The sequence below is a fragment of the Acartia tonsa genome, chromosome 11, assembly GCF_053477335.1.
Source record: "Acartia tonsa isolate MP-2025a chromosome 11, ASM5347733v1, whole genome shotgun sequence".
In the NCBI taxonomy this organism is placed as follows: domain Eukaryota; kingdom Metazoa; phylum Arthropoda; class Copepoda; order Calanoida; family Acartiidae; genus Acartia; species Acartia tonsa.
In genome coordinates, this window is record NC_137270.1 from 41,804,041 (window position 1) to 41,831,501 (window position 27,461).

The 27,461-nt window shown below is 32.2% G+C and overlaps 1 protein-coding gene across 1 annotated transcript in view; it reads left to right on the plus strand.

The window, feature by feature from the left end:
- Window positions 1–24,332, plus strand: part of LOC145332344 (nephrin-like) — a 255,389-nt gene extending 231,057 nt beyond the window's left edge. Inside the window, exons 27-33 of the mRNA XM_080177334.1 lie at window positions 3,247–3,305; window positions 11,917–11,953; window positions 12,346–12,382; window positions 13,865–13,968; window positions 14,576–14,860; window positions 18,047–18,124; window positions 22,281–24,332. Coding sequence (XP_080033460.1) covers window positions 3,247–3,305; window positions 11,917–11,953; window positions 12,346–12,382; window positions 13,865–13,968; window positions 14,576–14,860; window positions 18,047–18,124; window positions 22,281–22,437 — 757 coding nt within the window. The 3' untranslated portion in view covers window positions 22,438–24,332. The remainder of the gene's footprint in view (window positions 1–3,246; window positions 3,306–11,916; window positions 11,954–12,345; window positions 12,383–13,864; window positions 13,969–14,575; window positions 14,861–18,046; window positions 18,125–22,280) is intronic.
- The last annotated feature ends 3,129 nt before the right edge of the window (window positions 24,333–27,461 follow it).

The following is a 27,461-nucleotide window of genomic DNA, read 5'->3' on the forward strand; positions in this document are numbered from 1 at the left end:
GGGGGGGGGGGGGGGTGTACCACCACTCTTTTAAGAGAAATCACAAAAAAATCTAAATTTTTTTTTATAAAGAGACTTGAACGCAACTTAGAATTTTTTTTCTCAAAAATATTTTAAGTGCCACTAGAGGCCTCTAGGGTGCGTAGCCGCTAGTGTAAAATATAAATAAAGGTTCAGTTCCAAAATATATATATTTTTTTCGGGGGGGGGGGGGGGGGGAATTTCCCACAAGAGGCCAGTTGAGCACTAATAACACCTTTTTTTGTTGCAAGAAGTTGAAAATAGGTGAAATACCTTTTTTCCTATGCAGGGTGGCCCTAAACACTTTGGGGCTATCAAGTACTCGATGTAACCTAGCCTTACCTGAACTAAAGTCATAAACAAACAAACAAAAACCAACCCAAATTCTTATTTTAATTTATTAAAAAGTTTTTATTTGGTTTGGTCTAAAGCTCCTTTAACAATAATTAGCTTTGTTCCATATTGGTTAGGTACAAATAACTTTTGTAAATGTATCAAAACAAATATTTACTAATTATGTCTTAGAGAAGAACTTTTTTACATTTCAAAAGAGCATAAAATCAAAATCAAGTATGGCTTCGAAACTAATTTATACTGAAACATCATGTATAGCATCGTATTACAGACAATTTCCACAAATATTAAAATAAAGATCATAAAATTAGATTTGTTAGTTAGGCCTTACGGCCCCTTGGGGATTACAAAACTGTTTTTAATCTAATATTTTTTAATATCCTCGGAAAGCTGTCTAAGCGACACAAAAATAATTATTAATATAACGGACGCTATAGACGAAGACTTTGCTTATAGAGTACTTACGCTATTGCCAAATCTGGTTTGGGCTACAACCAAATCTGGTTTGGGCTACAACCAAATGTTAACTAACCGAGAAGCAACCAATTTGTGTATACATGCATTCATATAGCATCATCCAAAGGATATAAAGGGAAAAGACAATGGCCGATAAATTTATCTACATCTCCATTGAACATATAGATAATTACTTCAGTAGATAACGATTAGTGGTTGAAACATTTGGACACTTAAATTAATGAAGCAATCAATAAAAATTCCCCAAAGTTGTTAAGCCAACGAATAAGAAAACTTAATTATAAAACTTTGGGGACTAGTTTAATAAACAGTCCTATGTCCCCACCCTCCCCGCATACAAAAATAGTTATACCCATAGAGACTTTTTACTATTTCCATATTTAGGGCAAGAATATTAGATTAGATATTTTCGTTTTAATGTTTTAATTAAAAATTACATAGAATTTTATTTTTATTTTAAAAAATTTGTTCATGAAAGATGAATCCTTCTATTTCTAAAAAGGGAGAAATTTTTTACATAATGAACATTCAGCTGATTCTGACCGCCCACGGCTGTTTGCTAAATATCGCTTTTCTTTTTATTCACATTATTATTTATGATTGACTTACAAAAAGCCCTGGGCGGTTTTTGATTTTCGTCTGCTTCTAAATTTAGGGATGGGGAAGTAGTATTTTACCATGAAAAAGGGGTGAGTATTCATCCTCTTATCCTTTTTCCTTATAGTTATACCGTATTAAAAACAACTTTCTGCGGATATAGAATGTACAATTATAAGATCAAAACCAGTTTTTTTAGCCCTGAGGTGGTGAAGGCACCGGCTAAAAAAACTGGTTTTAATCTTATTATTGTCATTTTTATATTCGTAGAAAGCTGGATATAATACGATGCTAGACATAGGTTTTTCGTATGGATGAGAACCGGTTCCTATCCACCGGATTCGAATGAATACGAGAAACAAATTTATTATAGAGAAATATTTTCATTGGTCATGGGCAAGTTTTATACCATTTTTATACATTTTCCTAACAGTGGAAAGGGACAATGTACTTAGTTTTATACTCTCAGATGTTCAAACGTTTCAACCACCAATTGTAATCTACATGGGGGTAATTTTGTGTATCATCATCGGGGATGTACACCAATTTCTCATCCATTGTCTTATCCCTTAGATCCCTGCACATGCCTATATGTAAAGTATTGGAATGTGTATATCTGAATGAAAGCAGGGATCGAAAGGGATAAGAAAATGGACGATAAATTAGTGTACATACCCAATGATGATACACAAAATTACCCCTTATGTAGATAACAATTATTGGTTGAAACGTTTGGAAACAACTTTAATCAACCAATCAAATTTAATAAGTCTCCAAAGTTGTTGAGCCAATGAATAAGAATTTGTTGTAATAAAACTTTGGGGACTAGTGTAATCAACTGCCCAATGTCCCCTTCCTCCCTGCAATGAAAGGCAACCAAACCGTAAACGGCAAACAACATTTCACTTTGAACTTAAATGCAAATGGCAAAAGTAGAATTGGCTTTAGGGAGAGAGAGCGAGAGCGAGAGAGAGAGAGAGAGAGAGAGAGAGAGAGAGAGAGAGAGAGAGAGAGAGAGAGAGAGAGAGAGAGAGAGAGAGAGAGAGAGAGAGAGATATATATATATATATATATATTGATGATAGACTAAATGAGTAGTGTCCAAACTTTTCCACAAATAATTAAATCTTCAGCAGGGGTAATTTGTTTATCATCATTTGGAATGATGTATATTATTTTTTTGCCCATTGTCTTATCCCCCATGATTCCTGGTTAAAATGGCATGTTTGTTGGCTGAGGTGCAAAATAAAGTGTGCAATTTTCTTCAGGGCAAACAGGGGTAAGGCAGTGGATAATAAATAAACCTTCCCACATATTTTTGATGCATTTATGAGTAAAATTATGTTATTGAGAGCTTGTAAATTTTAGAAAGTATAATAAGAAGAAAATAAATTGATGAATTATTAACCGCTTGTTAAAAAAAAACATTTTAGGGTTAAAAGAGCCTTTCCATATATAGGATCTGTGTCTGTGTGTCTGTTTGTACCAAAGGATCTTGCTAACCGCTAAACCTAAATGGTCCTCCTTTACAGTGTAGCTTCTCATAGGTCCAGGAAAGGTTTATGACTATTTTGGGTGAAGTTAACACCATGCTCCAAGAAAAAAATGTCCTACTAAAAAAACATTTTTTTTTACTTTCAAAAATATAGAAATTGGGATATGATAGACTTCCCCTAAACCCACCTAAAACGCCTCTAGAACCCTATAGGGGCGTAGCCACCAGTTAAATAAATAGTACTAGGTTTTTATTAATGAACTTTGCCGTTTTTGGAAATAATCTTACTTTGTTATATTTAGAAACCTGAGATCAAATTCCGACAGTGGGAATGATGATTCTGCCCATCAGAGTGCATGTGGTAAGTTTTTATAGATTTTATAGAATTGTTCTATCCATTTGAGACTTTCCAATCCTTTTATAAAATTAACGGGATGTCTATTTGTATTTCTGTCTGTAGCAAAGGATCTCACAAACCGCTAAACCTATATGGTTATGTTTTACAGTGTAGAATTATATATGTCCAGGGCAGGTTTTGAACTATTTGGGGGGAGGGTATCTCCACGATCCCTATAAAAAAATGACCCCTTCCAAAAAATATATTTTTTTCTTTTTCTTTCTAATTGCCCTTAGAATCCTCTAGGGGTGTACCCGGTAGTATTTAAATAATTTAACATCAAGCATAAAAAATTCAATTAGATCCTTAATGCAATATAAATACAATTTACTCTAATATGTCAGCAAGGTCTAATTTATTTTATCAGAATATCGTTAATTGGGGGTAGATTTAGGTTCCTATTTAAATCAAATCGAAAATACAAAAGTACGAGGTAATATTCTAAAATTTATATTATGATAATGATATTTTAGAACAAATTGGTTTTAATTAAAATCATTTTTAATTTATTTTTGAAAGTATAAAGGTACTTGATTTAATATATTTTAACGTTAAAATGGTTCCTACTGCTATTATGCTAGGTGCGTGATATAAATAGTTAGATGATAGAGAATGCCTTGGCCCAATACAGAAAAATTTATTACCATGCACGGTTATGACTTCTTACACAAAGGCTTTGCAATTAAAGTATTGGTTTCTTCAGAACGTATGACCATATAAGAACAGAAATAAATTTGCTAGCATACTGAAAGGGTAGTTGTATAGATTATACATCTATTCTTTTACATTTGTTATTTAAAGAATAAAGTTAGAGAATAGAGGGAGCAAGGGTACATGACTATATAGAACTATCGCAAAGACCTACCAACACAATCCCATTGCTCAAGAAATTTTACAGCTTAGACTCTAAAATGGCTGAGTTTTATACAGGGTTTTTCATTTTTAGAAACAATACCCCAACTATAAAATTTATTATGTATTTGTGTTTGTCCTTTATAGATAATGCATATATCTTAAAATCAATATATTAAAAAATACAATTTTGGCGTTGTCAAAAAATTATAAATTGTAAAAATCTGGATAGTAATTTCATTACAAGCTGTCTTGAGTACAATTATTTCGGAAAGTAGAGATTATTTCCATTTTTTATAATAACAATATTAAAGTTCAAGTTAACAGCACTATAGATTTAATTTGTTTTTAAAAATATATTTCTTTTTTTAGGAGGCTTTTAAATCTTTATCTTAATACTAGATAGATAACTTTCTTCCTTACAACTTTCCTAAATAGTTTAACTGTCCATAGCAATGTGAACTGAACCAGAGCGCATGTATGTGTATGTCATATTTAGTAGCGAAGCTACTCTATAATTTTCACTTTGTCTATCCATCAGAAACTGCTGATTTTTTTCTCAATGAACTTGTAATTAAAATCAATCTGTATTTGCTTTTTATAAAAGGATATTACATCCCAATAAATATATGTAAATTATTTCAAATTGTAGCTCATTTATGACACTATACATGCTATACTCTGCTTTTACAGTTACAAAATGAATGTAATTATTTTAAATTCCTGAAAATAATAAAAATCTGTAAATTACTATATACATTTTCAATATTTCATGCAATAAATCAACTGATTTTTGAAAGACATATTTGTTAAATGTTGCTAAACTTGATTTCATCATCCTTGTTAGAATGTACTATAGTATTTGAATAAAAAATGTATTATTATTTTTTGAAGCTAGCTTTTTAATAATTACGTTTAAATTCTTTTAGATTTACTGATAATTATCATATAATAATTTTTTGCTTATTTTCAAGGTCTTACTATTCTAATTATATATACATTATTATGTTTAATAAGAAAATTCCGACATTAATCTTAGGTTATTTTTTTAAAAAATTGCTATCTTTGAATTAAATATTCAAATAAAATTACACAGTACAAATAATAAAAAAACAGGTTTTGCTTACAAACACAATCAAATTAATGGAAACACTTTTGAAAAGATAGCATTGATTTTAAATGATAAATATGCTCTAAATTTTTACAAAAATTAGGCAAAACATTTATTTTTTGTCGTTGATAACAATATCTTACTCTTATTTACAAATAGTTTTACACTAAAATCTTTTGATTTAATTGTTTTAACTCTTGTACATTAGGTCACATGACTTTAATTAATAATAAAGGTCCCCCAAATCCTTATACCAAAATATACAGTGGTTTTGATTAATTAGTAAAGTTCCTTCAAATCTTATTCCAATGACAGCTTATGAGCTTTCTAGCAGCTAAGTGAGAAAGCAAAATTTTTATCGATAAACAACCTTCTGCAGCGTCAGGGGTCTTTGAAAAAAGAAAATGGTTTCATAGCTATTTATCACTCTATATATATTACTTTAATATTTAAAGTATATTTATTTTTTCTACTATGGTATGAAAAATATGTGCACAGCTGAGCAACTGAAAAGAACAAATTGTTTTTGAGGAAATTATATAAAATTTACAAAAGCTATTAGCAATATGTAAAACATTCCAGGGATCTAAAGGGATAAGACTATGGCCAATAAATTGTTTTATATCCCTAATAATGTACCACAAAATTACCCCTTCTGTATATCTAAATTTTGGTTAAAACGTTTTAACGCTAAACTAAATGAACCAACCAATCAAAATTGTATATTATCAAAAGTCCCCGAAGTTGTTAAGCCAACGAATAAGAAAATAATAATTAAGAACTTTTGGGACTAGTGTAATAAACTGTTCATTGTCCCCCCTCTCTCTCTCTCTGAAAAAATTCTATATTTATTTACTTTGGAAAATTAATATAATGAAAACAATTATGATAAATGAAAATAAAATAAATGACTGGAGAGGGCAGAAACATGGATTTGTTATTATTAGTGGATGCTACCCCAAATTTTCATGTTATCTAATTAAGTGAAACTCGCAGCGGCATAAAATAACAATAACCCCCCTTAACCCATTTCCTACTAGATGAACGAACTTACCAATAAACGAGTTCCATGTTAGCAACTGATATTCTCCAAGAAAACTAATCCTTAAACCCTGTATATATGTACATATACAGCTCATATATTTAGACCAATTTCAAAATTGAACTTTTGTTTTGTGTAAATTTTCATATTATTTATACACTAGCGGCTTCGCCCCTAGCCTCTAGGGGCTTACCCCAAGAGGTTTGATCAACCTAATTTTTCGTATTTTAGATTTAAAAAGAAAAAGTAAAAAAAATTTTTTTGGGGGGGGTATTTTTCATTTTTTGGGGGGGTAGGGGGTGTCCCACCCCCCAAGAAAATAGCTTAAAACCATCACAGGACCAGTAGGTATATTCCCTGAAGAGTAGAGCCCAATCGGTTCAGTGGTTACTGAGATCTTAAGCTTCAGACGGACAGACAGACGGACAGACGGACAGACAGACATCGTTCTACTTTGTATTATAGATATATTGTGGTGCAGGAATCTTAAGGGATAAGACAATGGACGATAAATTAATAAATTAAACTGTATCCTTATGTAATACATATTATTTTTAAAAACTTTGGACACGTCTAGTTTGAACCAATCAATCAAAATTTATTTAAAGTCACTTTTGTGTCACTTTTGAGAAAGACGATTCCCCATCTCATTGGAAGATATTTTCTTACTCCCCCTTCCCTTTTTCTTTCCCGAAATGTATATGACGTCACAGGAATCGTCTTTCTCAAAAGTGACACAAAAGTTATGCAGTTTAGTCTTTCTCTCACCAAAGTTTTAGCGACAACGACTGAAAGAGTGTGTTAATAAACTTTGAGTACCTATATAATCTGTAGTCTAATGTCCCCTCCCTCCCTGTATATCATACTTTTGTATGACATAACAACAGGATCTTAAACAAAATTTTCTTTAAAATGGATTTAAAAATATATTTTTTTAGAATTGAAGCTACTCTATGCTTTTAAATGTCCGTCTGTTTGTAAGAAACGTGATTTTCCGGCTGGTATCTCCTATTATATAAAGTAGTAAGCATTTTGTATCTGTCCCGAAGGATCTCGCTAACCGCTGAACCAATATTGTTCTCCTTTACATTGACGCTTCTTATAGGTCCTGTAAGGGTTTTAAACTATTTTTGGATGGGTGTATTCACCCCACTCCCCCCAAAAAATAGTTGTTTTACTCTTTTGAACACAAATTCCATTCGACTTTTCCCCCTTCTACCATAAGTGCCCCTAGAGGCTTCTAGGTTCGTAGCCGCTAGTTCAATTTAAACGTTTGAATTTTTAGTGAAGATTCCCTTAACTGATGTGAGCATACAGTATATAATATAATTTAATACGTCCGTTAGTTTGTCGGTCTTGTTACATATGACCAATAAATAAAGTTTTCGTGAGTTTTTGTGCCCCGCTTCAAATGAAATATAAAATTACTAGCGGTTTCGCCCCTAGCCTCTAGGGGCTTTGTCCCAAGAGATGATAAAAAAATATTTTGGCGAAATTCGTAAAAGGACCAAGGAAATCTTCAGCAAAAAAAGGACCAAGAAAATCTTTAGCAAAAAAATGGGGGGGATTTTTATGTTTTTTTGGGGGGTTGGGGGTGTTTCACCCACCAAGAAAATAGCCTAAAACCACCACAGGACCAGTACATTCCCTGAAGAGTAGAATCCGATCGGTTCAGTGGTTACCGAAATCTTAAGGGACGGACAGACAGACAGACAGACGGACAGACATCAATCTACTTTGTATTATAGATTATTGATTAATGATTTAATGGAATATATCGATTATATTAGCGAATTATTTTTTAAAAATGTAATAAATTAAAGACCAAAATCAAAAAGAAATTCCTTTACAGTATCGCCTCGAAACCGATTAATATCTGCTGGATTAGAACCGGTTCTCAGTAATATTGAAAAATTATGTATAGCGCATCGTATTTTCTACGAATATAAAATTATACAGTCAAATTTCATAGCCTGTGCCTTCGGTATCTCGGGGCTTAAATTGTAATATCCACGGAAAGCTGTTTATTATACGATACGACAAAAAACTATTACATTATGTAAGATCCGGTCATATTATATCAAATTAAATGTTGACGGATTTACATGGGGATTAGCGTACTTACTCTAATTATAAACTAAAAGGGTCATTAAAATAGTTTTTAAAAGCGAAGCTTTTCTATAATTAGGTTAGGTCCCTCTGTACGTCCGGGACGGTTAGCTCTTTTAACTAATTTAAACAGGTTATAATTGTCCTATCGATTTCAAACTTTGCATGATGATTTATATAACACTTAGGTACTACTTAAAAGTGCAGCAACTCTATAATCATTACCAGAAAATCTGTGCGTCCATTTAAAAAATGCTGTCATCTAATTTTTGGAATACTGATTCCTATTACTACAAAGTATAATGTTATAAGCGAATCATCTCTATAATTAAGTCTTAAAAATGTAAGTATGACCTTAAACAGTTTCATGCCTTTAAGTAGTTTTGATATTCTGCTTATCAAGTTATGACACTCTACAAGTGTTAATGTTCGTTTGGCCTTCCATTTCAGAGCTTCACTTTTATGGATGTTGTCACCTTGTTTTCTTAATGTACAAATTTCATTTTGAAACAAATATCTATAATACAAAGTAGAACGATGTCTGTCTGTCCGTCTGTCTGTCTGTCTGTCCGTCTGTCTGTCTGTCTGTCCGTCTGAAGCTTAAAATCTCGGTAACCACTGAACCGAATGGGCTTTACTCTTCAGGGAATATACCTACTGGTCCTGTGGTGGTTTTAAGAAAACAAAAAAATCCCCTCCTTAGGGGAGACTTCAACGTCAAATAAGGTGGTATCGTACATAAAAAATTAAATTTAACAAACAAAAACATTTAAAGTGCCACTAGAGGCCTCTAGGGGCGTAGCCGCTAGTTCAAATATAAAACATAAAGCATAAAAGTATACAGATTTGGTAAATGGGGCAACTGCATTTTAAACCAGGGAGAGAGGAAGGTGGCATTGGGCTGTTTAATACAGTAGTCCCCAAAGTTTTGTAATGACGTTTTATTATGCGTTGGTTAAACACTTTTTGGACTTTTTAAAAACTTTTAGTGGTTGGTTTATTGAGTTGAGTGTCAATACGTTTATGCCACTAATTGTTATATACATAAGGGGTAATTTTGTGTATCATAATAGGGGATTTATCGTCCATTGTCTTATCCCTTTAGATTCTTGATTTAAAAAAAATATTGCCAGGGAGTAAGGGAGGGGGCAATGGATCGAATATTCAATTTTTAGGAGTCTCAGACTTGCAAAAATTTAGCAGGGTCTGACTGACTTTGGGTACTAGAGCATCAAATGCCACTAACTTGCAACGTTAGTTTTGAATATAGCAGACGAGTATCAACTTAATTTGTTATGAGATGGCAGGTTTTAACATTTTTTTCTCCAGAAAATATCATTACATAGAGAAAAACTGTATTGTGATATTTGTGTAATGAACAATCTAAGAAATCTTACAATTGGAGTTATGAGGCTTTGGATTGGACAGGCTCCATGGACGATTTTTCTAGTAATTAATTACAGAATGGATGTGCTGGTAATCTAATTTTCAAATGAATGTTTTTTTTGAACTTTTCTTATTTAATAGTTTTCTAAATTTTATTAACACACCCTTTAAAATTTCCTTAGCATTTTCTGGATAAATCTGGTTATTTAGCAAAAACTGTTAAATTTAATTAATTGCCCATTGTCCCCTCCCTTACTCTCTGAAACATTGCACCTTTTAGTTAAAGTAGCACAGCTGGTATTTAAGATAGACTACTGTATTTTTTTGTGAAGGTACATATATTCAAACAGTATACAGTATATACTTGGTCCGTCGGTCTGGCAATCATTCTACAAAAGAAATTAATATTTATATAAAGTACTAGCGGCTTTGCCACTAGCTTTTACCTACCTTTACCTACCAAGCGAAAAAAAATGCGAATGAATCGCAAATTTTCGCGAAAAAATGGCGAATCCGCAAAATTCCTTAAAATTCTTTAAAAACAAAAAAAGAATTAGGGGGGATTTTTTTTGGAGGGGGTGTCCCAACCCCCAAGTAAATAGCCTAAAACCAGTAGATATATTCCCTGAAAAAAAAAATCCGATCGGTTCAGTGGTTAATGGACGGACGGACAGACAGAAAGACATCAAGCTACTTTGTATTATAGATTAAGCTGTTTTGTCTGTAATCTTGCTAACCATGAAACCGATATTGTTCTCCTTTACAGTGAAGCTTCTTATAGTTCCTGGGATGGTTTTAGGCTATTTTATTTTTATTAAAATTTATTTCTTCCTCTCTAATTAAATGACCACTCAACATTAGCCGTTTGTCCATCCGGGTTTTTATCCTTTTAGCTTGTTATCACCGTATATTAAGGGCAAAAGATTTTGAATATACGTGGATTTATTTACAGGAGAAATTTATTTATTATTTAATGTTGCTAACATGTAGATAACTTATTGTTTAGTTCGTTTATCCAGAAGGACAGAAGGGGTAACGGAGGAGGATGGGGGGATCGTTTTTTAGCCAGTTGTGAGCATTAATTTATCAGAGTACATGATAATCTGGTGTAAGATCAAATAATAATAAATCCATTATCTAAAAATAGATAATTTACGTATTAGAATCAAATAGAATTTATTTTATCAAATTCATTGTATTTAATTATTTAATATTTAGGTATTTAGTTTCATCTTCAAGGACTTTCAATTGATTATTTGGAGATTAGGGTTGGACCGAATATACGTTTTGGCCGGTTACCCGGCCATTTTCAATATACAGCCGGATACCGTATATTAAAACTATCCAGATACCGGATATCCGACTGACCTTTAATGCCAGATATCCAGTAAATTACTGGATATCCAGTGTTGGCCAGAAATCCAGCCGGATACCGGGAAGCCGGCATTAGAAATCAGCCGGATATCCGGGTCCGGCCAAAAAAGTATCCGGCCCAACCCCTATTTGAGATATTTGGTTATTTTTTTTATTTATTTGAATCATGGGACACCGTGCTTTTATATTATAGTAATTTAATCAGGTATCTAAAGGGATAAGACAATGAACGAGAAGTTTATGTGTATCCACAATGATTATACACAAAATTATTCCTTCCGTAGATTAAAATTAGTTGTTGAAATGTTTGAACACTGAACTTTATAAGCAAAATAATCATATTTCACTCAAGTCCCCAACTTTTATGAGCCAACGAATAAGAAAACGTTATTATACAACTTTGGGGACTAGTGTAATAGACAGCCCCTTATCCCCTCTCTCTTTCTCATTGAATTTTATTATTAATGCAAATTGTAATTTTGGAAAAAATGCTATTATGTCTAATTTTTTTGTCAGTCCGCCTGTTTGTCCATTACGCAGTAAGGGAAATGTGATTTTCCTAGCTGCTACTCAAGATAGACGGCTGAAATTACTTGTGAAGATTCCCTATACCATTAAGTACCTGCTGTTTTTTTTCTTTTTATTAACCGTGGAAAGCTGTCTATAATACAATGCGATAAATAACTATTTATATTTTTCAGAGGAGAGACTGATGGCAAGTGAAAATTGTCCTAAGAGGTAAAATTATTTTAAAATTATTTTTAAAAATAACATAAATACTTTAATTAAAAAACATAGACACAAAAATCATGGATTTGACAAATTGTCAAAGTGAATTATAAAATAAATAAAAGAGATAATATGAAGAAGAAAAAAATTTAAAATCACGAAACCTTTACAAAAAATAATTAATGTCTTTTGAAGCATTTTGTCAGACAGACGGACAAAACAATGTATAGACTAGAAAAGCATATGTAGATTGTAGATTTATTGATAATTCAACTGTCTATGTCCATTAGCGCTGAGAAATTCACATTTTTTCACATTCAGTTACTTAAAGATGACTTTAAAGTAGTTTTTAACTTTTAAAATTATCTAGAACATAATTTTAATGATTTTTTTTACTTTAGGGAGATCCCAAATGATGTCAAACTCAAATCTATAAAGGTAACTTTTTAGCTTCTAATCTCTTATCCAAAATAACATCAGATTATTTTGGATTTATAAGTAAAATAGCGGCTACGCATCTAGGGACCCTTAATAGAGGGGGGGGGGGTGGAGTGTTCAAACCCTCTAAATGTTAATAAAAAAGAGGGGTGGGGGGAGGGGTATACAAATACGATTACTCTTTGGAGGGTGGGGGATCATTTCCCCCATATAGTCATAAACTTTCCCTTAACCTATTAAACTCTTCTTTCAACGAGATCTTAATGTATCTATCTTCTACAATTTACCTTACAATATAAAAAATAGTGAAGTTCACGGGCAAAATGGAGTAAACACAGGGAGAAAGAGATGGGACAATGAACTGAAAATAACTCAAGGTTTTATAAAAAAAACAATCTCTTATAAGTTGGCTTCAAAATTTTGGTTACCCAATTGGGCTTTAAAAACCTTGGTGTATAGTCCCTTTTGTAACATCGCACCTTATGGGGCGATTCTTTGTATTTTTCACAGTAGCTTTTCTCCTATTTCTAGCCCCTGCGGGGGGCTCTAACCTTGCGGAGCCAATTACCTAACCCTGTGGGGCAATCACCTAACCAAATATAACCTAACCTAACCTAAAATAACATATAAAAAGCCATTTTAAAAATACGATGAATCGCCCCTTATGGGGCGATGTTACGAAAGGGACTATTCACAAACCTTTGAGACAAATTTTTTCACCAATAGTTTTAATCAATAGAAAGGGTAATATTGTTTATCGTAATAGGGGTGTGCATAAATTTTCTGTCCGTTGTCTTATCCCTGAAGGTCTCCAAGTAATGAGGACCTTTGGAAAAAATTCCAAAGCTGAGTTCTTACATTAAAACATTAAATTGGATGTAGCAAAATACATATTGCTTAGTAGCTTCAACCCTAGCATCTAGAGGCCCTTTTTATTTCGGAAATAACGAACACGCCTGTACACGTCAATACAACCAATTTTCTTAAAGGAGATAAGGCGTCGAAATTTCAACTGGTGGTATCCAAACCCCATTGTCTTATCCCTGCAGATACAACTCTATAAGCAAGGTTGTAAGAACGTCTAAAGTTGCTAACAAAGTTATGTGAAGTTGTCCCAGTAACGACTCTTTATTTTTTATTTTCCTTTTCCTAAACATTTTGACAAAATACCGTAGGTGAAGGGATAAGACAATAACTGATAAATTTATGTACATCCCCAATGATAATACACAAAAATTCCCATTCTGCACGTAGATTACATATGGTGAATTTATAATTCAATAAAAGTCCAATGTTTTAAAACCATATAATAAGAAAACATTGTTATAAAACGCTGGAGACAAGTGTAATAAACCGCCAAATGTCACCTCCCTCCCTGCATCTAGCCGTTTATCTATCTATATATCTTTCAATCTATCCATCTATCTATCCATAATCTAACCATTATCTATCCACAATCTAACTATCTATCTATCTATCTAGGATGTATGCCACGGACTAGACACGTATTCAAGCCACTCCTCTGACAACTCGTATATCCATAACATAAGTTCGGACACAACAGATACTTCCCAGCAGTTGTTAGGGTAAGCGAACTGTCTATGTTAGTAGTTAAGCTGCTCTATAGTTTTCAATTTAGTTTGTACGTCGCTTCAGAAAGACTCGTGAGGGCGGGATACATATCATGATATCTTTGGTGTATCTCAAATTATGATGTATCTTGTATATGGTAAAACGCACAGACAGACACCAAACTCTTTGATAGCACGACTTTAGTCTACAGGTTCTAACTGTGCTTGGTATAAGATTTACCTGTTATAGGCAAAGGAATTCTACTCTAACTATTATGCTGCACACCTGACCTAGCAGCAGTAGAAACAATTTTTAACGTCATTAGGACATTATGATGTAATCGTGTCTGTCAAACGCTTTGCTGAGTTCAAACTGTTTTAATTACAATTGTGCTGTTTATTACACTAGTTCCCAAAGTCTTATAATATTGTTTTCTTATTTGTTAGCTTAACAACCTCGAGTACTTTTATTGAATTTTGATTGTTTGGTTTATTTAGTGTCTAAACGTTTGAAGCACTAATTGTAATCTAAAGGCATTTTGTTTATTAAACGCTTTAATGAGTTCAAACTGTCTTTAATTAAAATTGTATAATATAGTTTATTTTCATTTTTGATTTACAGAGTTGATGAAACATCCTACAACCTGTCCAGCCGTCCGCCTGCCAGCGGCTCCAACTATCCGCGGCTGCCAGCCTCCAGCTCTGGCGGTCACTTTATACCTGGCAGTGATAACAACATGGCGGTTGGTAGTCTGACGGCAGCGGTCAGCGGTTACAGTACGCTGTCGAGGAAGAATGTTGCAGCGAATATGAGCGGTCATATGCAAGGTGGAGGAGGAGGGCTAGGGGGAGGGGTGGATGGAGGGGGGAATAGAAATTCTTTCCCTGCCTTTTCTACTTTAAATAGGTAAGATTATGTTATAGTAGTTATTTAGCGCATTGCATTAAGTACAGCTTTACGAGGATATGAAAATGAAAATAATTAGATTCAAACCAGTTTTGTTATCTCCAAGAGGCCGAAGCATAGGCTAACAAAACTCGAATTATGAATTTTTTTAAATATTCGTGTGAAAGCTGTCTGTAATGCTATACATAATTTTTCAGTAAGGCTGAATTCAGCGGAATTCGAAGCCATACTGGAAAAGGGAATATCATAAAATAATCTGTTTGGTCGAAGCTTAAGATTCCAATAGCTACTGAACCAAATAAATTTTCCATTTAATGGAAGCTTCATATAAGTTTTATAAGGATGGTTTAAAGCTATTTAAATTTTTATATTATGTGTAGGAATGGTTTTAGGTTTTCCCTAGATCCTAGATACTATGGGTGCAGCAGCTGGTGAACAAAGCTAAACCAGACAGTCAAAAATGTCGAAAATATCACTTTTTAAAACTTAACATTTTTCTTTTTATTTTCCTAAAAAGGAAAAAACACATCCAAATAATTGTATATTTATGATTTATTTATATTTGTGTTGAGAAATGTAAGAAATATTTTCTAACTTTATATTTCTACCGTGTTCCCAGTCGAATTTGAATAATATAATATAGGGCTCGGCAGCCGCGCGTCAGCCGTTTGAACGCCAAAGGAATATCATTGATTTACAATTTCAAAAATCAGCTAGAAATTAAAACCTGATCCGAATGCAGCAATCCCTCTTGGTAAGAAAAAATGTAGGCATTCCTCATAGATATATATATAATAAAAAAATAAGATTTTCATAATAAAATTTGAAGAATTTTCCCCGGCTTTTTTTGAAATTCTAGTAGTGCAGTTGCAATTATTATGCCTTTTTGGTGAAAAAGCACTAGTGTAAAGATTTTAACCATTTTGGACAAGTATTATTCCCAGTAATTTCACTTTGAAATTTTGAGGTCCCCCTTATGGGGGTTAAAAAATCATTGCATCAGAACTATGGCTTCATGGTACTCCCTGAATAGGCCTTGAGGAGTAGAATCGGGAACTTTTAAAATTTTCAGAATATTTAGTTCCTGGCTTGAGAAAATTTCAAAAAACCTCTAAAAATTGGCCAATTTAAAAAAAAAACATTTTTTTAGAGTTTTGTGGAAATAATACTTGTCCAAAAAGTTTAAAATTTTTACACAAGTGTTCTTAAAGGCGTAAAAATTGCAACTGCACTAAAAAATTTCAAAAAAATTGCTCATAGCATCTAGGAGCTATGTACTTGAAGGATCAAGGAAAGTTGAACAATAGTCTAAAACTATCCAGAATCCTCTAAGAAGCTTCCATAAATGGATAACTCAATTGGTTTAGTAGAAATCTTAAGCTAAAGACAAATAAACTTTACTATTTTATATAAAAGGATTGATATGTTGTTATAAAAAGAAAAGAAAAAAACGAAATAGAGGAAAAAGCAGTTTATGTGCAGGAAAAAAAAAATGTTTCATAACAAAAAATGAAAATTTAATTTCTGTGAAAGTTGACTACATAGGTAAAAAGGTTAGAGAGATAATATAATTGGATTCTTCATGCATTTTTAATATACATATAATTTCCTTGTATATACAGCATAATAGCTATTCTATAATCTAAAATAGTAAATTTCAATCTTATTTTTGTAGAAATTATACTCTCTGTCTGTCTCCTGTCTATCAGTCCATCTGTCTATTTAGTTGTCAATCTCTTGTAATGTAGACATACGAATTTCTTGGTTGCTATTGGAGATTTCTGATTTCTTTTTAGATTTTTTTTCACTTGAATGTCTGTCTGTCCATCTGTCTGCAAGTCTGTCTCTCTTACTGTATGTTTATCTGTCCGTCTGTTTGCATGTCTGTCTGTATATCCGTCTGTCTGCATGTCTGTCTGTATATCCGTCTGTCTGCATGTCTGTATGTACGACCGTCTGTTCCTCTCTGTTTGAAGTGTAGCTATTATAAAGTGCATATCCGACCATCTGACCATCATCCCTAGACGTCAAAGAGTGGGGGTGTAAGGGTGTTTACAACCATCAAAAATCTATCCCCGCAACTTACAAAAAAAAAGCTTGTCCTCCTAAAACCTTTTAAATCCATCATTTTACCCCTCTACAAATAAAAAACTTGGACGTCCCAGCCGCCAGCTTCTACTGTTGTCAATATTACAAAACTGTAAACTAAACTGCAAACCAAAAAAAATAGGCAAATCTGAATTTTCAGAATAGCAGCCTTATTATTTATTTAGGAGGATTTGACTGTAAATATGAAATGTAGATGCATCTTTTGGTTAATAGATTCGCCCCTAGATTCTTGTATTCTAAGTAAGAGGAATAGGGTAAAACCTAAAACCTTTCATAGACTTACCAATTTTTTTATAATATTGAAAACTTATTTGGTTCAGTGATTATGGAGATCTTAACGATAAAAAAACCTTACTTTTTTACATTACTTAACCCAAAGAGTAAAAAGCATTTTTAGGGGATGGAGCTATTTCTGTGGTCTCTAGGCAATTTGAGTGATTTTGCAGTTTTACTTTTTCTTTTAACTTTCCTCAATCATATTTAGATTTTTAAGAAGCTTATTTTTGTGTTACAAAATTCTAAATTAGGCTTTAATTAACCTACAAAATTAAATCATTTACTAAAAATAAAAATTTTCATACTAAATTTTAATGATTTTTGATTAATTCATTACAAAAAGTATGTATAAAAAGCGCAGCAATAAAAAGCTAACACAATTCAAATAACTTGCGAATACGCCCTTTGCCTCTAGGGACCTGAATTTGATAGGGGAGGGGGAGTTGGGAGATTGTTATAAAAATAGCCTTAAACCATTTCTAGACCTAAATTCTAAAAAAAAATTTAATCTTCACAAGAACCTTTTAAAGCTTTCTTTAAATGGAGAATTCAATCGGTTGAGTGATTTGCGACATCTCAAAAAACAAAAAAATAGACAAATTTTAACAGTATATTCAAAATTAAAAAAAAATTGCAAATAAGTTTTCAGCTGTATTAATGAATAAATTCAAAAAATAGATTTCAATTTTGTGATCTTTTGAGAAACGCTTAGTGGTAAAGACGACCTCTTTATCTACCCCGCAAATATAATTTTAGATTTTTTTCACTTGTTAACTATGCCTTATTCCTGTTTTTTTTTAGAGTGAGCAAGCTTCCTCCTAGTTCACTGATGGGACAAACTCCCAGTGGAACACTTCCTAGGTTACAACAGAATACAAGGTAAGGGTACACTCTAGTTCACTTATTGGACAAACTCCTAGTGAAACACTTCCTAAGTTATAATTGAATACATGGTAAGGGTACACTCTAGTTCACTGATGGGACAAACTTCTTGTGGAACACTTCCTAAGTTATAATTAAATACATGGTAAGGGTACACTCTAGTTCACTGATGGGACAAACTTCTAGTGAAACACTTCCTAAGTTATAATTGAATACATGGTAAGGGTACACTATAGTTCACTGATGGGACAAACTTCTAGTGGAACACTTACAACAGAATACAAGGTAAGCATATACTCTAGTTCACTGATGGAACAAACTCCTAGTGGAAAATTTCCTAGATTACAACAGAATACAAGGTAAGGGTATACTCTAGTTCACTAATTGGACAAAATTCTAGTGGAACACTTCCTAGGTTACAACAGAATACAAGGTAAGGGTATACTCTAGTTCACTGATGGGACAAACTTCTAGTGGAACACTTCCTAGGTTACAACAGAATACAAGGTAAGGGTATACTCTAGTTCACTGATGGGACAAACTCCTGGTGGAACACTTCCTAGGTTACAACAGAATACAAGGTAAGGGTACACTCTAATTCACTGATGGGACAAACTCCTAGTTGAACACTTCTTGTGTTATAATTAAATACAAGGTAAGGGTATACTAGAGTTCACTAATGGGACAAACTTCTAGTGGAACACATCCTAGGTTACAACAGAATACAAGGTAAGGGTACACTCTAGTTCAATGATGGGACAAACTTCTAGTGGAACACTTCTTGTGTTATAATTGAATACAAGGTAAGGGTATACTAGAGTTCACTAATGGGACAAACTTCTAGTGGAACACTTCCTAGGTTACAACAGAATACAAGGTAAGCATATACTCTAGTTCACTGATGGAACAAACTCCTAGTGGAAAATTTCCTAGATTACAACAGAATACAAGGTAAGGGTATACTCTAGTTCACTAATTGGACAAAATTCTAGTGGAACACTTCCTAGGTTACAACAGAATACAAGGTAAGGGTATACTCTAGTTCACTGATGGGACACAAACTTCTAGTGGAACACTTCCTAGGTTACAACAGAATACAAGGTAAGGGTATACTCTAGTTCACTGATGGGACAAACTCCTGGTGGAACACTTCCTAGGTTACAACAGAATACAAGGTAAGGGTACACTCTAATTCACTGATGGGACAAACTCCTAGTTGAACACTTCTTGTGTTATAATTAAATACAAGGTAAGGGTATACTAGAGTTCACTAATGGGACAAACTTCTAGTGGAACACATCCTAGGTTACAACAGAATACAAGGTAAGGGTACACTCTAGTTCAATGATGGGACAAACTTCTAGTGGAACACTTCTTGTGTTATAATTGAATACAAGGTAAGGGTATACTAGAGTTCACTAATGGGACAAACTTCTAGTGGAACACTTCCTAGGTTACAACAGAATACAAGGTAAGGGTACACTCTAGTTCACTGATGGGACAAACTTCTAGTGGAACACTTCCTATGTTACAACAGAATACAAGGTAAGGGTATACTATAGTTCACTGATGGGACAAACTCCTAGTGGAACACTTCCTAGGTTGCAACATAATACAAGGTAAGGGTACACTATAGTTCACTGATGGGACAAACTCCTAGTGGAACACTTCCTAGGTTACAACAGAATACAAGGTAAGGGTACAATCTAGTTCACTGATGGGACAAACTTCTAGTGGAACACATCCTAGGTTGGTGCTCTCTAAATAAAGTTTCTAGAGGAAATTCCCCAATTTATTATTTTCTATAAACAAAAACATAGGAATGGGAGTATATGCTTACTTACCCTTTACCCCCTTGTAACAGTATTTAACCTTTTGAAATCAGCCTGAAATCATTTTAAATTTATATGTTGAACTTTTTGATTAGTTTTTAAAAAACTTATAATTGTAATCTAAAAAGAGCAATTTTTTATCATAATTGAGAGTATACATTAGTTTATTATTATCATACCTTTTTTAATTTTTGCACAATAAATCTAAGAAAATAAGCATCCAAAAATAACCTTCAATTCGATGCAACATCAAAAAAATGTGCAATTAAAAGTATAGTAGGGATAAAGCATATTAAAAATTTAATTTATGAAAAGATTATTGAATTAGATAATCCTATACCTAAAAGTATTAAGATGTCCTCAAAGATCTCATCAATGGCTAGACTAATTTTTTCTCAATTTACAGGAAGGTCAGAACAAAATTATTGTTTTCTTTTACTCAAAAATAAATGTGGAGGGATCTTATACCCTCCCATGCGACGTCATTAAAATATATTTTAAAAGGCATTCCCTGTCAACTTATGTTTTTGATTTAAAGCAAAAAAAATTTCTTTTTTTCTCTAAAATAAATCTCTGCCACTCCTGTGTTGAAAATGTGCCAATCATGTACTTGATAGGGGATTAATTGCCTTGCAATCCATAGGATATACTCAAAAATTATTTGCAGGATTAAGTGCCTTGCAAACCATAGTATATTCTTAAAATTTGTTTTTGTAAATTGGCTTAATGAGGATTAATAAAATATACTTTAAATTTGTTTGAAAGTAAATTGGCTAAAAAGAAATAATTGCATTGAAAACCATTGGGGTATACTCAAAATTTGCTAAGAAAGAAAAACAAGAATGATTGTCTTTTACCATTAGGAAAACAAAAAATTTGTTTTAAGCAAATAAACTATAATTAACATTTGTGTTCTTGATTAACTACTTGTTAACTGTACTATATACTCAAAATTAGATTGAAAGGAAATTGACTATAGATTATTTAAATTGAAAAACCAGGGTAAAGCTTTAAAATAAGACAATCGTATAAATAGATTTAGGAAATTTTATGATTATTTAATTCATAATTGATATTAACCACCCAAAACTGCATAATTTTTTTTATATATAATTAGACATCGAATTATCTTCAATTTTTTTGGCTCACAATCAAAGATAGATTGTGGTTTTCTATGTTTTGCTATTGGGAAGGTAAAAAGAGGTTATGTAGAAGATAGAACAATATAATTTGGCACACTAGCCAGTGTTGTATAACATATAACAGCTAAGGTTTTGCAAACCTAGTTTTTTTTTGGATATGAGACAAGCATACAAAATATTATGTTGACTTTCTAATACATTAAAGTAATTCAATTAGGGGTATTTTGTGATTTTTATTAGCCACTTAAAATGATTTTGTAGATTTATTTTTAAACGCATAAATTTTAGTTACACACAATATATAAAAGCCTAAACATCTTAACTTGTTATTTCTTCATGGTGTTAAAAAAAAGCTTATTACAACTGTGTCTGATTACATTTTCTATGGTTAAAAGATATAAAGAGCTGTAATTAATAGATGAGAAATAATGTTTTAATATTTCTTTCCTCTCAGTTTTTTTTTGATAAAGTCTATTTAAAGAAAACATTTTCCCATCTATGTAAATGTTTTTTTTACAAGTACATGTATAAAAGAGTTTATAGATGAGTTGTATAAAGGCATTGTACCCTAGCATGGGACATAAGTACATATCTCTTTACTTAAGTGGCTTCTTTTGTATTAATCATATTGTGTTGTCTATAGGGTCTTCTTGTATAACGATAAGATATAACAATCGGATTGCATAGGTTATTTTTGCCTTAAGATCCACATCTTGATATTTATGGATATACCCTATTGTATAACCTTATCCTTAGTCCCTATTACAGAAAGGTGTCCTAGATTATGAATTTCAGCTAATCATAAGGTTTAAATGGAATTTCAATTGCATATTTAGGAAAATTTAGGGAATTGGATATGGGATCAAATTAATAGTGATTACTAAACAACAATTCCTTTTTGAACCCAACTTTTGTCAACTAAATGGTCAACTAGCAATTAAAATAATGGACATAAAAGCACTTTTCTATATAATACAAGATTTTCGTTATAAAATAAAATTATATACAGTTATCATTTTCCAAATCTAAAAGATTTGTAAATAACTTATTATTCAATATCTTTTTAGTAGGTAAATATAATAGCAAAATATTTGTTAGACATAAGTTAGTCTATATTTATATGGTTATTATCTATTATTATACTTTAATACACAGTTTAACAATACAATTTTTTTTTAGTTATGGTGGTGACATGTCTGAGAGTTTATTATCACAGCAGCAGGTGCCCTACCAGAAGAAGACCTCTATCACCCATGTGCCATCTAAGTCTCCATATATCAACAGAGCCCACCCTAGCCCAGTGCAACATTCAAATAGAGAGACCAAGATTTATTAACTCTGCACATGAAGTGAATGGAGCGACTTGTATTGATTTCAAACTCGAAATTAATGGAGTGACTTGTATTGATTTCAAACTAGAAATTAATGGGGTGACTTGTATTGATTTCAAACTAGAAATTAATGGGGTGACTTGTATTGATTTCAAACTCGAAATTAATGGAGTGACTTGTATTGATTTCAAACTCGAAATGAATGGGATTACTTGAATTGATTTCGAACTCAAATTATGGATGATGTGAAATGGACTTGTGGTCAAAATCATCTAATAATAAAAAAAAACAATTGAAACCAATGGAATAGGTTGTCTTTCTAACTGTGAATCTTACAATAAATTAGTGAATAACTTCATTATCAAACAAATGTTATTAATGTAAAGAATAACGTTTTAGTGATTTTATGGAAATAATTATCATAAAAATAGTGATATTTACTATTAATATGAAATAACTAGAACAATGATGACCGTAAGTAGCGCAGCAATAACAATCTTTTAATTTTTTTGAGAAAACAAAAATGCAATACAGAAACTACTTAGATACCAATATAACCTTCATAGAATAAAGGATGATAACATCAATAAAAGCGAAGCTCTGAAATAATAAAACAAACGAACATTAACACTTGTAGAGTGTCAAAACTGAATAAGCAGAATATATATGGATAAGTCTAAACAAAATTGTAGTATATTTGTTGAAAACTGCGTAAATACAGAATACTTTTTAGGACACACTTACATTTTAGCACTTGATTATAGAGATTATTCGCTTATAACCTGTACCTTTTTGTAATAGGAATCATCATTCCAAGAATTAAATTATTAGGATAATTATATCACATAAAAAATATTTGTTAAAAAGGTTAAAATCGACATGTTTGAAATGGACATTCTAGTTATGACTATAAAGTTGCTTCGCTTTCTAAATCGTACCTAACTACTACAGGAATTACCATGTCAAGCTTGAAATCTATAGGAAAATTATAAGATGCCTTAACGATAAGAGCTATCCGTTACAGACGGAGGGGACGACCCAAAATATAGAAAGCTTCGCTTTTAAAAAATTATAAACACTAACCCAAGCACATTCAGACGTACTGACTTATGTTACCTAGCTATAGAGTAGCTGCAATTCTAATAAAATGTATATGATTTTTAAATCTCGTATGATTTATTTTTTTATAATTTGCAATAGTAAATCTATGGAATAAGAAATTGCACCTAAAAAATATCTAATTATTTTTTCATTTTTTATAATTTAAAATATTGCTATATAGAATGTTAATGCTGTTAATTTTTACTTGCAGAGAAGTTAATGGCATCTATATTTTTATTTAGGTGCAATGTCATTGTTAATTTTAGCTTATGGTAAATTAATTTCATATTTTTTTATGATTTATGATATATCAAACCATATTTTTATTTTATAAATTGTTCTAATCCAGCAAAAATTCATCGGATTCGAAGCCATTAGTAATGAATAGGTATTTATCGCATCGTATTAAAGACAGCTTTCTGCGGAAATTCAAATATAATTTATAAGATTAAAACCAGTTTTAATAGGCCTGTTGGGTTAAAGTCCCTAGCTAACATAACCTGTAAAATTCTTATCATTATTTTTATTTTAATATTAATGGAAAATAGTCCGTTATACGATGTTACACTTGATTTTCAAGTATGGCGGGGAACCGGATCTAATCCAGCGGATATCAATCGGTTTCAAAGCCATTCTGAAAGTTGAATTTAATACAGCGGAAATAAATCGAATCCATACATAATTTTAAGTGTTACATGAATTTTTGTAAAAAGTCGTAAAAAATAACTATAAAGAATTGTTTGTTGTGTTTTTATATACTGAGAAGAAAAAGAATTAAATAAAAACAAAAATAAATGATTCCATTTGTTTCTACTTTCAAGGATTATTTTACGGTTTTTTGTAGTAGCGAAGCTTCTCTATAATAAACTTTGTCTGTCCGTAACCAGGAAGGAAGGGGACAATGAGCTGTTTATTACACTAGTCCTCAAAGTATAATAATAACCTTTTTTATATACGTTGGCTTAACAGCTTTAGGAACTTTTTAACAGGTTGATTGATATTTTGAGTTATCAAACGTTTCAACCACTAATTTTGATATACAGAAGGTTGATTTTGTGTTTCATCTTTGGGGATGTAAAAAGATCAATTTATCGGCCGTTGGCTCATCCATTTATATCCTTGGTCCGTTACACTCTGGGGGAAAAGTGATTAAACAGCTGAAACTCTAAGTGTAGATTTTCTAAACATATGTGCATCTAACGTAATATTGTTTTGTCCGTCTGTCAGTCGGTAATAATTTAAAAGGTGTAAACGTTAATTGTTTTAAAGGTTTTGTGATTTTCTTGTAGTTTTTAAATATTCTCTCTAATTTATTTTATTTGTTAATATTACTAAACTTCTGCTCTATAACTCACTTACCAACCCCTACATGTTACCTCAAATGCCCCTCAGGCCTCTTGGGGCATTTTACAGAAAAATGCTATCCTCCTATGAAGAAAACATGATCTTGATCTTTAAGAAAAATAGCCAGGCTATTTATATTAAGTTTGGGTTTAATAAACTTTTATATTAAACTTTCTGGTCTTGTGTTGGTTTTTCATTTAAACAACATTAAATGGAGGGGGTTGGGTGAGAAATTGTCGAGTTTACTTCACCATCTTGATTTTAATAATTGTAAAAGGATAATTTCCCTAAGGCTTACAGGCGGCTGCCGAGCCTTGCAATAAATCTTTTAATATTTGCCATAAAAACAATTTATCTGAAGCTAGGCGTATTGCAAATGAAAAATTGCATTGGATATTAGAGGTATTATTTTATTTGACTATTAATTTACATGGACGAAGCTTTTAAATAATAAGGGTCTGAACATTCGTCTGGTCTTAAATTTGTGCATCTTTCCTGATGATTCCTGTAACAGTTAGGTTTGATATAGAAAGTGTAAAAACTCTATAAAATCCTTAAGTCCGAAGTCCATTAAAAATTGTAGATTTTTTTCTTTTTTTGAAGGGGGGGGGGAATCTTTGAGGTGTCCCCTTCAAGAAAATAGCCTAAAACCCTGGCAGGATCGATAGCTATATATTTTTGAAGTGTAGATCCCAATCTGTTCAGCGGTTATAAAAGTTTTAAGCTTTAGGCGGATAGACATACAGACATCTTTTTGCTTTGTAATATAAATATGAAGAGAGTTGCCATTCTAATCTAATTCTATTATAAATATGATTAGATTGTGTTAGTAATCTTTATTTTTCCTAGCAATGTACTGTCATTTCCCATAGATATTTTTGCAATGATGCAAAAATATTTTAACAAGGATGATAACGTCTAAATGCAAAATATGTATTAGCTTTGAATATGATATATTCTTATGTTAAAATAGAAGGATATCTGTCTGTCTGTACCGAAGGATCTCACTAACTACTATGGTTCTCCTTTACAATGTAGCTTCTCATAGGTCCCAGGATGGTTTATGAATAATTTTATGTAACCCCAACCAAAAAAATAAAAATGAGGAGCGTGGAGATTTCTTTTTGTTTTAGATACTAAAATAGAAAAATGAGGGGGTGGTAGATTCAACCCTCCGCCGCCTCAATTTCCCCTAGACGCCTCTAGGGGCGCAACCGCTAATAATCAAATGACATTAAATTCAATTTGGATTAAAGAGAACAAATGAAAATTGGAGTGAGAACTGGAAAGATGGGAAGAAAAAAAGGGCATAGATAAGGTTTTAGAGCATAGAATAATAATATCCAACACATTTCATTTTAAAAAAAAAATTGTTTTGCCATCTCATTGTAATATATTATGAAAAAAAAACTGAGAAATAATTTTCTCGTATTCATTCGAATCCGGTGGATAGGAACCGGTTCTCATCCATACGAAAAAACTATGTCTAGCATCGTATTATATCCAGTTTTCTACGAATATAGAAATGTACAATCATGTACAATCATAAAATTAAAACCAGTTTTTTTAGCCGGTGCCTTCGGCACCTCGGGGCTAAAAAAACTAGTTTTAATCTTATAATTGTACATTCTATATCCGCGGAAAGCCGTTTATAATACGATACGAGAAATAACTATTCCTTAAGATTAAACCAGGGCGACCATGGATAGGACAATTGGGTTTTAAAAAAAAACAATTTATTCTCAATATTTAAATGTACGTGATTTAAGGTTCCGGGGATTTTCTATTCCTGGCATCATGCCTGCTTGCTGTCGGACATGAGCATCCCTAAACTGTCACGTGTGACGTCATACTAATAGGTCTAAAAAAGAAGGATGAAAGGAGAAGTGGGAAAGGAAACCCCCATAAAATAGATGGATTTTTATGACGTCACACATGACATTTTAGGCTTTCTCTAGAACATGTGTCGGGTAGAGGTTTTCCCTTAAGGTGTTTTCTCGAGCAATTTTTGTTTTTTTAAATTTTTTAAGGTTTTTTTTTAGGTTAGATTATATTGAGTACTGGTTAGGTCCACCAGGTTAGGGCACCATCTGTATAGACCCTACAGGGTTAGGGCTCCCTGCATGGTTTAGGCATATGGAAACAAACTACCCTCCAACTTATTTTAAATTCAGACCATGTGATAACAACTGCTGCTATGTCCTGCGCGTGGATTTCTTTAAAAAAGAAAAGGGTTGTTGGATTGTTTGTTGGGTGTTATTATATCAAATTTCCCATTTTTATGCTTAGAAAAATTATTAAAACAGAGTGTCTTGACCATATTAAGCAATTAATATAGTTGGAAAAAATTATCATCAATAATAAGGGGATGGTTAAAATATTATCTATTATCCTATCCCTGCATTCCTTAAGATTAAATGCACTTGATTTGCCGTTGATAAAAATATTATCATAATGCAAAGCTATTATATTATTCAAGGGCGTAATAAAACTTTTTAAAAAGGGTCCACCCTCTCCCCCAACTACCGTAAAAATGGAATCTTTAAAAAAAAAATACGACGAAAAAAAATATTTTTAAAAACGA